This window comes from Sinocyclocheilus rhinocerous, unplaced genomic scaffold, assembly GCF_001515625.1.
Source record: "Sinocyclocheilus rhinocerous isolate Xijiao unplaced genomic scaffold, SAMN03320098_v1.1 scaffold2056, whole genome shotgun sequence".
NCBI classification, from domain to species: Eukaryota; Metazoa; Chordata; class Actinopteri; order Cypriniformes; family Cyprinidae; genus Sinocyclocheilus; species Sinocyclocheilus rhinocerous.
In genome coordinates this window covers 371,226-385,533 of record NW_015626032.1, presented here as the reverse complement: position 1 = coordinate 385,533, position 14,308 = coordinate 371,226, and the positions used below count along the sequence as shown (strand labels likewise).

Here is a 14,308-nt window from a genome sequence, read left to right as displayed (position 1 = left end):
TAAGAATGCTTGTGTGAGGATACAATGCCCTTCTTCTTGGTCTTTCTGAGACACATTACATTAGAGATGGTGTTGCCCTCCTCCAGCGCCATCCACAAGGGAAGACAGTTGGCCACGTGGTCAGAGAGATGCACTGTGGGTATGAAAGCTGGCACCTCCTCAGGAACAATGGAGACCTCCAGACCATCCAGGACTTTCCGGCACACTCTTGCTTCGACCGTCTATATAGGAAACAACAATGAGATAAATCTGTACGAATGTAATTATTATTATACTTTTTTTCATTTTTCATGTGGTTTGCTAAGAAAATAAATAAAAACTTGTTTCAATTACCTTTCCAACCACAAAGTCAAATTTGGCAGTCTGCGCCTCTTTTACGTCTCCCTCAGTAACGGCTCTGAAGGATAAACGTAGCATCTTATTTTCCTCATCACACTTCAAGACTTTGGCCTGGACAACCTGCAGAAAACAGTTCAAAGTGTTAGAGTGAGCTGAAGATGAAAACACTTCAAGAGACACAAAAATGTCTGAATGGAACAAATTTGACAAAATATAAAATGTGCATGAGCAATATAATATACACTATAATTCAAAAGTTTAGGGTCAGTAAGATTTTTAAAGTATGCTTACAACAGCTGCATTTATTTGATCAAAAATACAGTAAAAAACGTAATATTGTGAAATATTACAGTTTAAAATAACTTTTCCATTTCAATATATTTTAAAATGTAATTTTTTTATGTAATTTTCAGCATCATTACTCCAGTCTTCAGTGTCACATGATCCTTCAGAAATCATTCTAATATGCTGATTTGCTGCTTGAGAAACATTTCTTATGGTTATCAATGTTTAAAACAGTTGTGCTGCTTAAGCCATATTACACTTTTAACGATTTCTTTAAGGAATGGAGAGCTCAAAAGAACAGCATTTATTTGAAATGGAAATCTTCTATAACAATGTAAAATCTTTAGTGTCATTTTTTATTAATTTGATGCATCCTTGCTGAATAAAAGTATTAATTTCTTTTAAAAAAATTTTTTTTACTGGCCCCAAACTTTTGAACAGTAGTGTAACTAGATTTTTAAGTAGATGCACTTGACAGTTTTTAAATATTGTTCATCACTGACCTGGCCAACGAAGAAGAGCTCTTCTGGATTAGCCACATGCTCTGTGGAAAGCTCCTGCATAGGAACCAGACCCTTCATGTCTCCATAGAAACGAACAATGCAGCCAAAGGCCTTCACACATATGATGAAGCCGTGGGAGACGCGGCCCACCTTGGCATCAGCGTAAGACAGGAAGAGAGGGAGTGTGGACTCAACAAGGGCTTTCTTCCTGGTCAGGAACAACTTTTTCTGCTCAGTGTCCACTGACAACACCTAAACCAACCCAAGTTAAATGGGTTGTTAAAGTTAAAAGAAAGGTTAAAAATAAAATAAAATAAATAAATGCAACAATAAAACAAGTTGGCATTATCCATTTGTTTTTTAATTTTACATAAAAAACTGTATTTTTTAAAAACTTGTAACGTAGAAAGCCATTTCACTGTCATGTGAAAATATATTTTTAAAATTGTTAAGAAAAAGATAAGTTCAAAAAGGACAACGCAGTAACCCCCAAAAATGCATGGCTAATTTTATTTTTATTACAATTTGGGAAAAACACTTTGGCATAATCTGTTTGTTTCAAATAATCAAAGCGGCTTTAAATTTTACATTATATTTAAGAAAACTCAAGCCTGCATTATAAGAGAAAAAAAAAAAAAAAAAAAGAGTAGCAAATTTTGGGGGAAAATTAAAATAAATAAATAAATAATATCAACTTAATAATTAAATAAGAAAACCCTATAAAAAATAATAATAAAAAACTTTGTCATAATTTTTGTACAAAAAAAACCAATATTTTTTTAAATCTTGTAATGTGTAGAAAGCCATTTCTCTGTCATGTGAAAATATATTTTCAAACTTATGAAAAAGACAAGTTCAAAAGGGAAAATGGAGTAACCCCAAAAACCTGTGTGACTAATTATTACCATTTTAAAATTCTTTCATCATTTTGGACATCCTTATTTTTCACTGACCCAAATAACAGCGCATGACTTTAACATCCCAGGTTAAACATCCTCACCCTGCACTGGACCTTCAGCCCACTAGAAAACACCTTCTCTGGGTTCTTTAGGACGACATCGGCCAGGTGAATTTTGGGTATCAATCCTCTGATGTGGTCCGTTATCCTCACATAGGCGCCATGTTTCTGCAAATCCAGACTCATACCTCGTCTCCTGTGTTGTAGGTAGATGCTTTGTCCTCATCAAGGTGCAGAAAATCAACCATTCCAGTAAAAGATGAAAGATACGTCACAATAAGCCCATAAGGAGTAACCTGGCATGACAAGACATCAGCAAACAACGTCAACATCTCAAAAGCATTGATCTAGAACACTTGAAACTGACTTAAAAAGGAATTCAAACTGCTTGAAGTGACTTACAGTCGTTCCTGAATATTAAACTGGGATATTTGGAAGTAGTGCTGGGCGGTATGACCAAAAATTTATATCACGGGATTTTTCAAAATTATCACGTTCTATTAGTTCTACAGCTTCAGTTTCGGAACTTTCACGCTTAGTAACACATACAGCTGTCCCCTCACCACAGTGCAACAGTGAAAAGGGACCCCTTTCAAACAGTGTCGCGTTCCGAACGTTGTTTAAGCGACATACACCGGTATTGCGGTATTTTAAAAATTCATATCATAACAAAAATAAACACCGGTATTCGGTATGAACCGGTATACCACCCAGCACTAGTTGGAAGTAATTTAACATTGACAATATTATACTACTTTACGTTTCTGTGCAGCTGACTTACCCTTTTAATGCGTGCCCGGACCAGAAGACCCGGCAGGAGCGTGTCCAGAGTCCATCCTTGCTGAGTCTCTGTCCAGAGTCCATCCTTGCTGAGTCTCTGCACAGGCCTTTGCAAGAGCCTGGGGATCCTGGGACAGACACACCACACGCCCGTCATTCTTGACTTCCTCTATCAGGATCATCACATACTGACCCACATTCAGATCTGAGACAAACAGGAAACTTACAATCATTATGCCACTTTTATCCTGATCCAGTATATCCTAACAACTTTTGTCTATGCTGTTGTCATTCCAAACCTGTATAACTTCTTTATTTATAATGAACAATAATATAATAGGTAAAATGTAAAATAATAATTCTGCATTTTAGATCTTAAAAGTAGTCTGACATGAAGGTGAGTAAATTATGACAATTTAAACACTGGTAGTTCTCTTAATCAACAAGAAGTGGGTAATTCATTGAATTATGATAAATAGATTCTGTATTTGTGCCTGATTCTCTACCTTGTTTTGAGGATGTGCTCTTTTTGGGCAGGAAAGCTTTAGTGCCACTGATTCCGATGTCAACCAGGAAGCCGTGATCTTCCACACTCTCCACACAACCACTCAGTGTCTAAAATGTTACGACAGCCTGATCTTAGTTCAAAAGTGACAATTACTCATAAAAGATTTAACAAGAACACAGTTTTTTTTTTTTTTATGAATTAATACTTTCATTTAGTAAGAACACATTACATTTATAATCTGACCAAATATTCGATTTCAAATAAATGCTTTCTATAAGCTTTCTATTCATCAAAGAACACTGAAAAAATGTATCAAAGTTTCCACAAACGTATGAAGGAACAGAACCGTTTTAAACATGATAAAAAATGTTTCTTGAGCAGCAAATCAACATATTAGAATGATTTCTGAAGGTTCATGTGACACTGAAGACTGGAGTAATGATGCTGAAAATTCAGCTTTGCATTTACAATACATCATTTTATATTGTAATAATATTTCATTTACAATATTACTGTTTTACTGCATTTCTAATCAAATAAATGCAGCCCTAGTGAGCATAAGAAACTTCTTTAAAAAAAAAAATCTAACAGACCTCAAACTTTTGCATCTATAAAAATCTACTTGCTATTTGATTATATTTATTGCCTCTAAAATTGCTTTCTAAAAATGCAATCATTTTAATATCCGCATCAAAAGAACACTGAATTCCGTTTGATACATGCATCTATTTGCTTATAATATAAACAAAAGTTTGCAAACTCACCATTCCAGGTTTCAAAGAACCTGAACGCAACACCTTGTTAACCTCTTTAGGGTTGATTGACACTTTAAGACTAATATGACCCTCCTTAATGGAGTCTAAAGACGACACAGCACATCTGATCAGCATTCTAGGAGTAAGTAGTTGTGAGAGAGGGACAACTTCCTGTGAAGAGCAGACAGACACAAACTAAATGCATCATACTGTTTAACGACAACATTCACATATTCACATCTTTTCTTTCCTTGTGCAGCTGCGTTACCTTCAAACTGTCTTCAGAGTCCAGGTTGTCCTTAAGAATATTGGTATAGGAGTCACAAATGTTGCAGATTGGCAGGTAACCAACGAGACCACTTGGGAGACCAACTACCGCCTCAAAGTCTGACACTTCCTTCACACAGCCCAGCATCAGCGTGCCAATCTTCAGATTCTAGACAGAGAAACCAGAGTGATCAGACACAAAGTCGTCAGTGGCATGACTCAATTCTTCTGTGTTTGTTTTTTTTAAATGTATATATTAACAAAAGAGTTTACGCATACACGAAGATGAAGAATTTCCACTCTGGCGGCAGTATTAAGTTTTAAATCCCCTTCTTCCAATTTTTGTTGTTTATTTTTTTTCTTTTCATCCTGTTGCACGAGCTTTCTCTTCTTTGTAACCACTGTTTCACGTGTCTGAAAAATATTACATACATGTATATTACACTCATAGCAAGATGTGCAAGCTGCTGTATGCACATTGATCTTCATTAAAATCGCTGTTGTAGTCACCACCACCACCATCATCATCATCTTACTTCAAAAAGATTGTCCAAGCCATGTGCCTTAACATTTTTGGGCTCAGTGGTCTTCTTCTCTGTCCCACCACGGGGAAAATCTTCCTCCATAGACGCCATTCTTCACCATGTACCTAAATATAAAGGCTCTAATGAGTTCCAATAAAGAAACAAACGCATAAAACAGAGTCTTTTAGACATGAATCTTTGTCTTGTCTTACATCTGCTTACATGTTGTTACCAAACTGCAGGCAGAGACACATTAGAAACACAACATACATAACTATACTATAATGCACCGTTTAGTCAACATATTCCTTACATGAAAATACGCAACAACTGCCATTAAACCCCTCTAGCGGTAACAACAAATTAATCTTACTTACGCTATAAAACGTTGTGTAGATCTCAATGCACGTAAACACACTCGGTGCAAGTAAATCTCACATGTTCCTCAGAAGAGTGCGAACTGTACCACCCGGACGTAAACACTGAGAGGCGGGATTTCAGATTATGCCGAAAGGAAAAGAATCAACCAATAGGATGACGGGAAAATTAGATTGACGTCTCTGCGAACCTATTGTGTTAGTGCAAGAAGTGATTGACGTGAGTGTAATCCAGTTAATGCAGTCCATTCAGGCTACACCGCGAAGGCGGGATTTCCTTAAATCATTCACTTTCCGGCCACTCCATTGTAGGGCACCAGCTCGCTCGGTAAGTCATGATTCACAGTTTAATAGAAATATCTTTTATTCAGCGTGTTTTAGAAATCGATGCTGTTTTTATGTTGCTTGCAAAACAAATATACGCTGCTCAGTAAAGCCCTCAGGTCGCATTTACCATCAATACGCTTTGACTGAGGTGCTTATATACAAATTGTAATATTAAATATATTTTAAACATTATAGAAATTACCTATAAAATCTTATGTTAAAACTACAACTACATTTCAGGAAAAAAACAGCCTGTCATTGTTCCAATATGCAGTGTTGTCCTTACAGTTTATGGTCCTTACGCATTTATGAAAAGCGATGCGTAACTTTGAATGTATTTATTTTCATTTATGAATGCGTATATTAACAGTTTGCGCACAGAAATCATGGGAGGACACGACGCTGGAACTCACCACCAGTTCACTGGCATCGCCAAGTACTTCAATTCATACACAATCACAGGCAGGAGGAATGTAAGTTTTTATATACCCTCGAATAATGCAAATTCTGCCATTATTATGCAGTTAAACTCAAGTGTGCATTGCCTTTGTATTTTTCCACTAAATTAAGTAATCCAGACTCTCTTTGTCCCTTGACTTTAGTGTGTGTTGGCCACATACGCCAGTATTGCTGCCATTATCCTCTTCTTTAAATTGAAGCCCAAGAAGCAAAAGGCCGTGAAATCAAGTTAATTTATAGTAAGTACTGCCTAAATGTAACTCTAACCAAAATGTACATTTCCAAAAGTTACGTTGAACTCTTTTTTTCCCTGTTTTCAGGATGTTTTGTGTTGAAACTAGGGGTGCGGGAAGCTGGATGTCCTTGTTTTGACCTCATCACTTAAGTTCAACTATGTAAAGAATAAAAAAAAAAAGATCACTTACACCAAACAAACGTTGTGTAGAAAATTTTATTTACAATTTTAGGAACTAGTATTAAAATTTGTACAGAAACTGTGAACCGTGTTCATATGCGACACATTTCAAAGATCAATGACAAGTTTCTGAATAAGAATGGAAGAGCTTATCATTTACAAAGACAAAAAGAGACCAGCCACATCATTTCGAGGCATGTGATGTGTAAGGGCCTTGGGGGGGAAAAAAGCATGGCAGTGATGCGATCGATGAGAAAACGAAATAAGCTTCTCGTGAGCATGAGGTGTAAAATCTGATCTAGAATCAGCATATGAATGATGCAAGAGGTATCGGTGGCTGCTGTATGCTCAGTGCTTGATGGTTCATTATGATGTCTTTCACTTCGCTTGAACCTATTTCACATATTCGGGTGAGCAGTAATCTTTCAATAACATGCACCATTCACGAAAAACAAACACAGCTACGAAAGGTCATTGTCCTCAGGAAGATGCGGTCACGTCACTGGGAGTTGTAGGCGCCTGCGGCCAGTAGCAGGTTGCGTCTGGTGAAATGCAGGTGGGTAACAGGTGTGGATTTGCTGTGGTACATCCCGAGCAGCAGCTCCTGGGAGTTATCGGGCAAGTGAATGTGGCCCGTCGTTGCGGTGAAGTCGTCAGTCTCCACTTCATCGAAAGCCTTCATGGAGTCCCACAGCCGAACGGTGTTATCCATAGAACCTGGAGCAAAACACATGGAATTTTGAACTGAACTGAATGACTATCAATCAGACGACAGAAGGCATTCAGTAGATTGTGTGCTGACCTGATGCGAGGATTTCTCCGTCTCTGCTGAACTTGAGGGCATAAATTGTGTCTGTGTGACCCTTCAGCTCTCCGATCATCAGCCCATGTCCAATATCCCATAGTAAAACTCTCCCATCTGTGGATCCAGATGCCAGGAACTTTCCATTAGGTGAGAATGCTAGAGAATGGATGGGCCCCTGAAAAACAAACATTATCACTTTTACTATTACTACTATTACCGTAGGTCATAGGATAAAAATAGTCATTGGGTAATAAATTGCACATGAGATAGACAGAAGAAACGAAGGGTTGAGCAGGTTTGTTAGTGATGGGTTTGAAATGACAAGGAGCAGTGTTTTGAATAGCAGCTGAATTAAAATATACAAATTACATAAAAAAACTTAATTAGAAATATTGCCTTGGCAACAAAATGAAATACAATCAGTTTAAGCTGAAGTACTCACCTAAACTAAAGCTAAACAAATATAGCTAAATTAAAATGAAAACTGAAAATATAAACAATTCATAAATACTATAATAGTAAGGCTACATGAATAACACTGAGAGGGAGAAAATGAATAATGAAAGAACTTCACAGAGACAGTGATGCAATGCAAATTCAAACATAAATGAGACGAATGGGATTTCCTGTGCAGTGCTCATATCTTCCAGTCACCTTTGGAAGCTTTCGATACCTTGTGACCTGTGAGAATGCGGACACAGTTTGCATTCAGGACGTCCCAGAGGCGTACAGTGCGGTCGGTCGAGCCTGTGGCCACATAGTTAGAGTTGGGGTGGAATCGCGTGCAGGTGACGTCAGCCAGATGCCCAGCAAATATCCGCAAGGGCTGGTAATGATCCGTCGCCCAGAGGCTGGGAAGCAAATGAAGATATCCTATTTGATTAAGGTCTTGAAAACATTTGCAATATCTTGCCATCCGTAGATGGGTCTCGTCATAACCATATTTGGAAACAGACTATATGATAATCATATAATGCTCAGCGTAGGTCATAGGATAAAAATAGTCATTGGGTAATAAATTGCACATGAGATAGACAGAAGAAACGAAGGGTTGAGCAGGTTTGTTAGTGATGGGTTTGAAATGACAAGGAGCAGTGTTTTGAATAGCAGCTGAATTAAAATATACAAATTACATAAAAAAACTTAATTAGAAATATTGCCTTGGCAACAAAATGAAATACAATCAGTTTAAGCTGAAGTACTCACCTAAACTAAAGCTAAACAAATATAGCTAAATTAAAATGAAAACTGAAAATATAAACAATTCATAAATACTATAATAGTAAGGCTACATGAATAACACAGAGGGAGAAAATGAATAATGAAAGAACTTCACAGAGACAGTGATGCAATGCAAATTCAAATATAAATGAGACGAATGGGATTTCCTGTGCAGTGCTCATATCTTCCAGTCACCTTTGGAAGCTTTCGATACCTTGTGACCTGTGAGAATGCGGACACAGTTTGCATTCAGGACGTCCCAGAGGCGTACAGTGCGGTCGGTCGAGCCTGTGGCCACATAGTTAGAGTTGGGGTGGAATCGCGTGCAGGTGACGTCAGCCAGATGCCCAGCAAATATCCGCAAGGGCTGGTAATGATCCGTCGCCCAGAGGCTGGGAAGCAAATGAAGATATCCTATTTGATTAAGGTCTTGAAAACATTTGCAATATCTTGCCATCCGTAGATGGGTCTCGTCATAACCATATTTGGAAACAGACTATATGATAATCATATAATGCTAAGCTATTTGGGTGGAAAAACCTGTCAAAAAATATTCAGGTCATATTACTCGATAAAATCAAAAGAAAAAAAATCAAAAGACTTTGCTTAAAGGAAATAAGCCTTATTATTATTATTATTATTATTATATTTACAGATATATTTATTATTATTAACACATACATATATATGTATACACATGTTTGTATATAAATATATAATTTTTATTTATTTAATATCTGTACAATTATTATATATTATCGCAACACACACATACATAAAAAATACTATTAAATATTTATACATTATTGTAGAAAGTGCCCATTCAGTATATGTATTAGTATACACAGATTTAAATAAACCCAAATTGTCATTACTGTAATAAAAACAATTAAATAAAACATTATTAATAACAGCATTACAATAATGAGAATCTGCCGTACCGTGCTACTCTGTCGTGTCCTCCTGACACAAAGTAATAGCCGAAGGGTGAGAAATGAGTGTCCCACACTGGATAGTTATGTCCTTTATACCCCACGAGACACGTAAACGTCTGCAGGCTCCACAGTCTGACTGTACCGTCCTCAGAACTGGACAACAGATAGTTCCTGAGAGACACACACAGATATCAAACCACACTGTCAGATCAGCTGCTGCAGGAAGCTATCAAATCACTTCAAACATGTTTAGTCCATAGCAAACTAATTGTTTGGTCGTTCTTATGCTTACACAGCTCCCCTGTTGTCCTGTATTACTCAGAAGACACATTTGATACCTGTCTGGACTGAAGCTGACACCATACACCGGCCCACTGTGACCGTGGAGGATCTTCGACTCACTGGCCGTCTTCTCATCCATGATCCTCTCCAGAACGTCATCAGACTCTTTCTCAATCACATTCAGTTCTAGAGAATAGGACAGCATAATTGAAATCATACAAGGCATCATACACCGCTTACACTGGGGTCTAGAAGCAGAAAATTTGGGATTGTCTTTAAAAGTGGAAATATAGGTATTGGATTGTTAAAGTTGTAAGATATCAAATGTAAAGTTTTCACTCAAATGTGAGAGTGATTATGGAGGTACGTACCTCCTGCGGATTTGACTTTGCGCAATTTCTTGGGTGTGACGCTCCACACGCGGACTGTGGAGTCTGCGAACCCTCCCGCTAACAGACTGGAGTCGTCAGTGAAGTCTACCGCCGTCAAACCCTGAGCGACAACACACGATCAGCAGGTGTGAAGTTAAGCAACACCCAACTAAAGCATCAACAAAAACACTGCCAACCTGGAAGGCGTTGAGGAACGTATAGAAGCAAATGGAAGGCAGGTTCTCGGGGCCGAGCCGGATTCTTTTGGTGCTCTCCTTCATGTACATGATCTTATCCAGTTTGTCCGAGTCCTTCAGCTCCGGCAGAGGGATCCTGTATGTCAGAGGTTATGAAACTATATATCCAGATTCAAATCATTTCTAAGCATCATCTTTAAATTCTCATGAAAAAAAAATATGTCCAATATACACTACATTTTAACAGTTTGGGGTCAGATTTAAGTCAGTAAGTCTGTTTTCTATTGTAATATATTTTAAAATTTAATCTATTCCTGTGATGCTAAGATACATTTTCAGCATCATTCCTCCAGTCTTCAGTGTCACATGATCCTTCAGAAATCATTCTGATATGCTGATGTATTATCAATAAACATTTATTATTATTATCAATGTTGAATCATTTGTGCTGCTTAATAATTTCATGGAAACCATGATACATTTTTTTCTATAATATTTGATGAGTAGAAAAATCTAAATAATTTATTTAAAATCTTTTATAACAATGAAAAAGTCTTCATTGTCACTTTTGATCAATTTAATGTGTCCTTGATGAATAAAAACTTTGAAAAAAATGTCATACCTGTTCTGTTGAGGAGCGTTGGGGTCTTGTTTCTTACTCTTGGAGCCCAGACTGTCCTTTTTTGTTTTCTTCTTCTTGGGCTTCCCTTCCTCGTTCTCTGCTTCATCATCTTCATCATCTAACGGGACCTCGATCTCTGGCTCCTTTAGCAGTCCATAGAATACCTGGTACCATTAGAAACAAAACAGACATCATTAAAACACACAATAATTTTCAAATAAGAGATGATTTCAGTTCAAGAGACTGCAATTATGAGATCATTTTTTTTAAATCTCTTTCAATGCCTTTCCTTATAATTTCCTCAAAGTGCAAACTCTGTCATTGTGATACCATCAAGTATCTTAATGATATTAAAAAACATCTATTATATACACTAGCTTTCGAAAGATTTTTTAAAAACAAATTAGCAAGGCATTAAATTAATCAAAAGACATTTACAATGTTACAAAATATTCCTGTTTTAAATAAATACTGTTCTTTTGAATTTTCTATTTATCGAAAATTCCTGAAAAAAAAAAAAAATGTTTCCACAAAAATGAAATGTTTCTTGAGCAGCAAATCAGTATATTAGAATGATTTCTGAAGGATCATGTGACACTGAAGACTGGAGTAATGATGCTGAAAATTCAGCTTTGATCACAGAAATAAACTACATTTTAAAATATATTCAAATAGAAAGCAGTTATTAAACAGTTATTTTAAATTGTAATATTTCACTATTCACTATTTTTCATCAAATAAATGCAGCCCTGGTGAGCATAAAAGAGTTCTTTCAAAAAAATTTTTTTAAAATCTCACCAACCTCACACTTTTGAAAGGTAGTGTATATTTTCCACATGGAAATGTATCTAACCTTGGCTTTATTGACTTCTCGTTTGGCCTCTCCTGCGAGACTGCCGGACATGCTGTCGATCTGGCTCTTGCTGCGAGGCATGCCGTCAAAGATGTCGATGTACAAGTGCTCTTGAATGATGTTCCATATCTGGTTATTATGCCTTTCCTGCAAGTGTCTCTTCAGCAGCTGGTACGAGTCTCGGGAGATGTGCAGCACGAAACGGCTGGTGCGGAAGTCCAGCAGCACCTCGTTCCCCTTCAGGTGCTCTTTCTTAGTCAGGCCGCAGAGAATGTGCAGGTCATCCTGATAGTAACACTCCTGATCGCCGCTGAACCTATCAGCAAACAGGAAACGAACTGGTTAAGCCACTACTGAAGAGTCCAGTGTTTAGACTTACAGAATAAAAATGGTCATTATAGTCAAATTACATGAGGATAATCATATCATCCCTCATTAATTCCACAACGTAAACAAGATCTGATGCTTACTTGTCAAAGAAAGCCTTTGCTTCAGTCTCATGGTTGTTGTAGACCAGCTCCAGGTACATGTGGACGAACAGAGGGTAGAAGAGCTGGGACAGCTCCGCTCGGTGACAGTCCAGCACGGACTCGATGAAGTTCTTCAGGCCGCTGTAGTACACCTGATACAGGGGGGGGTCCCCCTGCTGGCTGTATGCTGACAACACCACACTGACATCCGGCTGGTCTTCTGACAACATAAACATAAATGGCAAATCACACCTGAAAATGTTGATGATACAACTGCATATTGAAAAAGCAGGTAGATCACAGCAAAAGATGCTACACGGTACAAAGACTAGGGATGCACCGAAATTAAAATTCTTGGCCGAAGCCGAAACTGAACAAAATGAAACACTGGGCCGAATGCCGAACACGGGTTTTCAAGTTTTTTCCCCCCCATGTATTTTGACAATTTTTTTCATTATTAAAAAAAAAAAAATATATATATATATATATACCGGTAGTACTAAATATATACCTATGTAATTTTTTGTATTGGGATTTTACTAAAGCTTAATAATATACTGAATAAATTTGTACATTTTTTATTTTATATTTTTCATTTCAATTTTATTAACATTTTTAGTAATTGTGCATTTTTGCAGTTTTTGTTTATTAGTTTTATTTTTATTTTTTTTAATTATTCTGTTTTTGTCTATACATACTCTACCTTTCAAAAGTTTGTGATCAGTAAGATTTTTTATATTTTTTAAAGAAGTATCTTCTGCTCATCAAGGGCGCATTCATTTGATCAAAAATAGTCGAAAAGTAATAATGTAAAATATTATTAAAATTTTAAATAATGGTTTCTATTTGAATATATTTTAAAATGTAGTTTATTCCTGTGAAGCAAAGCTGAATTTTCAGCATCATTACTCCAGTCTTCAGTGTCACATGATCCTTTAGAAATCATTCTAATATGCTGATTTATTATTGCTTAATTTTATTTCAAGACAAGTAATGAAAATGTTTTGTACAGTTTTAGTTACCTATAAGAATATATATAAGATATATAAGAATTCTGATATCTACATTGTGATGTATGTAGTATTATTTATAGTAATTATAGTAACATACTTATATTCCAGTAATGTTTTTTTTCTGCTTATATATTACAGAAAAAATGTAACCATAACTTTTTTATGCATGAACTTCCTGCACAAAGTGCATGTGGAATGCCAGTAAAATATGTTGGAAACTCGGTGTTCAAATGTACAAAACATAAGCAAGAATATTTGGAGGGCTATATTGTTGATGCAACTAACCTTCTGTACAAACTACAGCAAAACATTAGAAAGGCATAAAGCATGGTAAATATCGGCAATTATAAGTCGTAGGTGACGCTCACTCTTTACGGGCATGCTTTGGGGGGCGGCTGCTGATGTGATGGACACCCGGCTGAGCAGAGAGTTTGCATCCCCTCCATCCCCGTCTCCCTTCCCTCCTCCGCTGCCATCGGTAGCCTGTGAGCCCTCCTGATGTTCTCCTAAACCGGCTTCCCGCCGCAGGATCTCCACCGACTCCGACAGTTTATTCCGCTTTAGAAACTGCAGAACTGCGATCAAAGTTTGCTGGTCCTCCATCTTCGGGGCTCCGCCGGCGGGGGCAGCGGTGAGGGGCGATGAGGACAGCGTCCCGCTCGCTGTGTTCCCCGAGAGGTTAGACGTCCCATCGCTGAGAATCTCTGGCTTTGCCTCTTTCTCTGCGTCTAGCTCCATCGGTCCATCTTGCACAGCCGCCATTTTTCTCTGGCGCTGAAAGCAATGGCGTCATGACGTGCGCAGCGTAGTACGTCTTCTTCTTCTTTGGATTTTTTTGGCGTATTCCGCACCATAGGCACATACCGCCACCAACTGTTTCTAATCATACATGGATGATAGTCCCGCCTCTATTCATATTTTATTTATTTATTTTTTAATTGTTAATTTTATTTCGGGCTCACCCAAGCTGTATTTCTGGCTGCTGCGTGTTCAGCTCCCATGCCAAAAAACCCAGCTTGTGTGTTCCCCTATTCCTTTGCTT

The 14,308-nt window shown here is 37.4% G+C and overlaps 2 protein-coding genes and 1 pseudogene across 4 annotated transcripts; 1 reads left to right on the top strand and 2 right to left on the bottom strand.

The window, feature by feature from the left end:
• LOC107706856 (protein RRP5 homolog) overlaps positions 1–5,372 on the bottom strand; it is a 16,822-nt pseudogene extending 11,450 nt beyond the window's left edge.
• Positions 5,373–5,549: 177 nt separating this feature from the next.
• LOC107706752 (up-regulated during skeletal muscle growth protein 5-like) lies at positions 5,550–6,943 on the top strand. 3 transcript variants are annotated; one of them, XM_016510558.1, is made up of 4 exons: positions 5,550–5,624; positions 5,994–6,096; positions 6,226–6,321; positions 6,403–6,943. In XM_016510558.1, exons 2-3 carry the CDS (start codon positions 6,010–6,012, stop codon positions 6,313–6,315), a joined length of 177 nt encoding a protein of 58 aa, XP_016366044.1. In that variant the 5' UTR covers positions 5,550–5,624; positions 5,994–6,009; the 3' UTR covers positions 6,316–6,321; positions 6,403–6,943. The 3 variants fall into 3 exon arrangements, with proteins under 3 accessions (XP_016366044.1, XP_016366060.1, XP_016366052.1); XM_016510574.1 differs by having other exon boundaries at positions 5,569–5,624; positions 6,005–6,096; XM_016510566.1 differs by lacking the exon at positions 5,550–5,624 and adding an exon at positions 5,702–5,771.
• On the bottom strand, positions 6,384–14,058 carry taf5 (TAF5 RNA polymerase II, TATA box binding protein (TBP)-associated factor). Its single transcript, XM_016510586.1, has 11 exons — positions 13,635–14,058; positions 12,254–12,473; positions 11,784–12,099; positions 10,931–11,094; positions 10,309–10,444; positions 10,112–10,232; positions 9,797–9,926; positions 9,465–9,629; positions 8,738–8,915; positions 7,300–7,477; positions 6,384–7,214 (listed from the first exon to the last, which is right to left on the bottom strand). Exons 1-11 carry the CDS (start codon positions 14,026–14,028, stop codon positions 6,997–6,999), a joined length of 2,220 nt encoding a protein of 739 aa, XP_016366072.1. The 5' UTR covers positions 14,029–14,058; the 3' UTR covers positions 6,384–6,996.
• Positions 14,059–14,308: the final 250 nt, after the last annotated feature.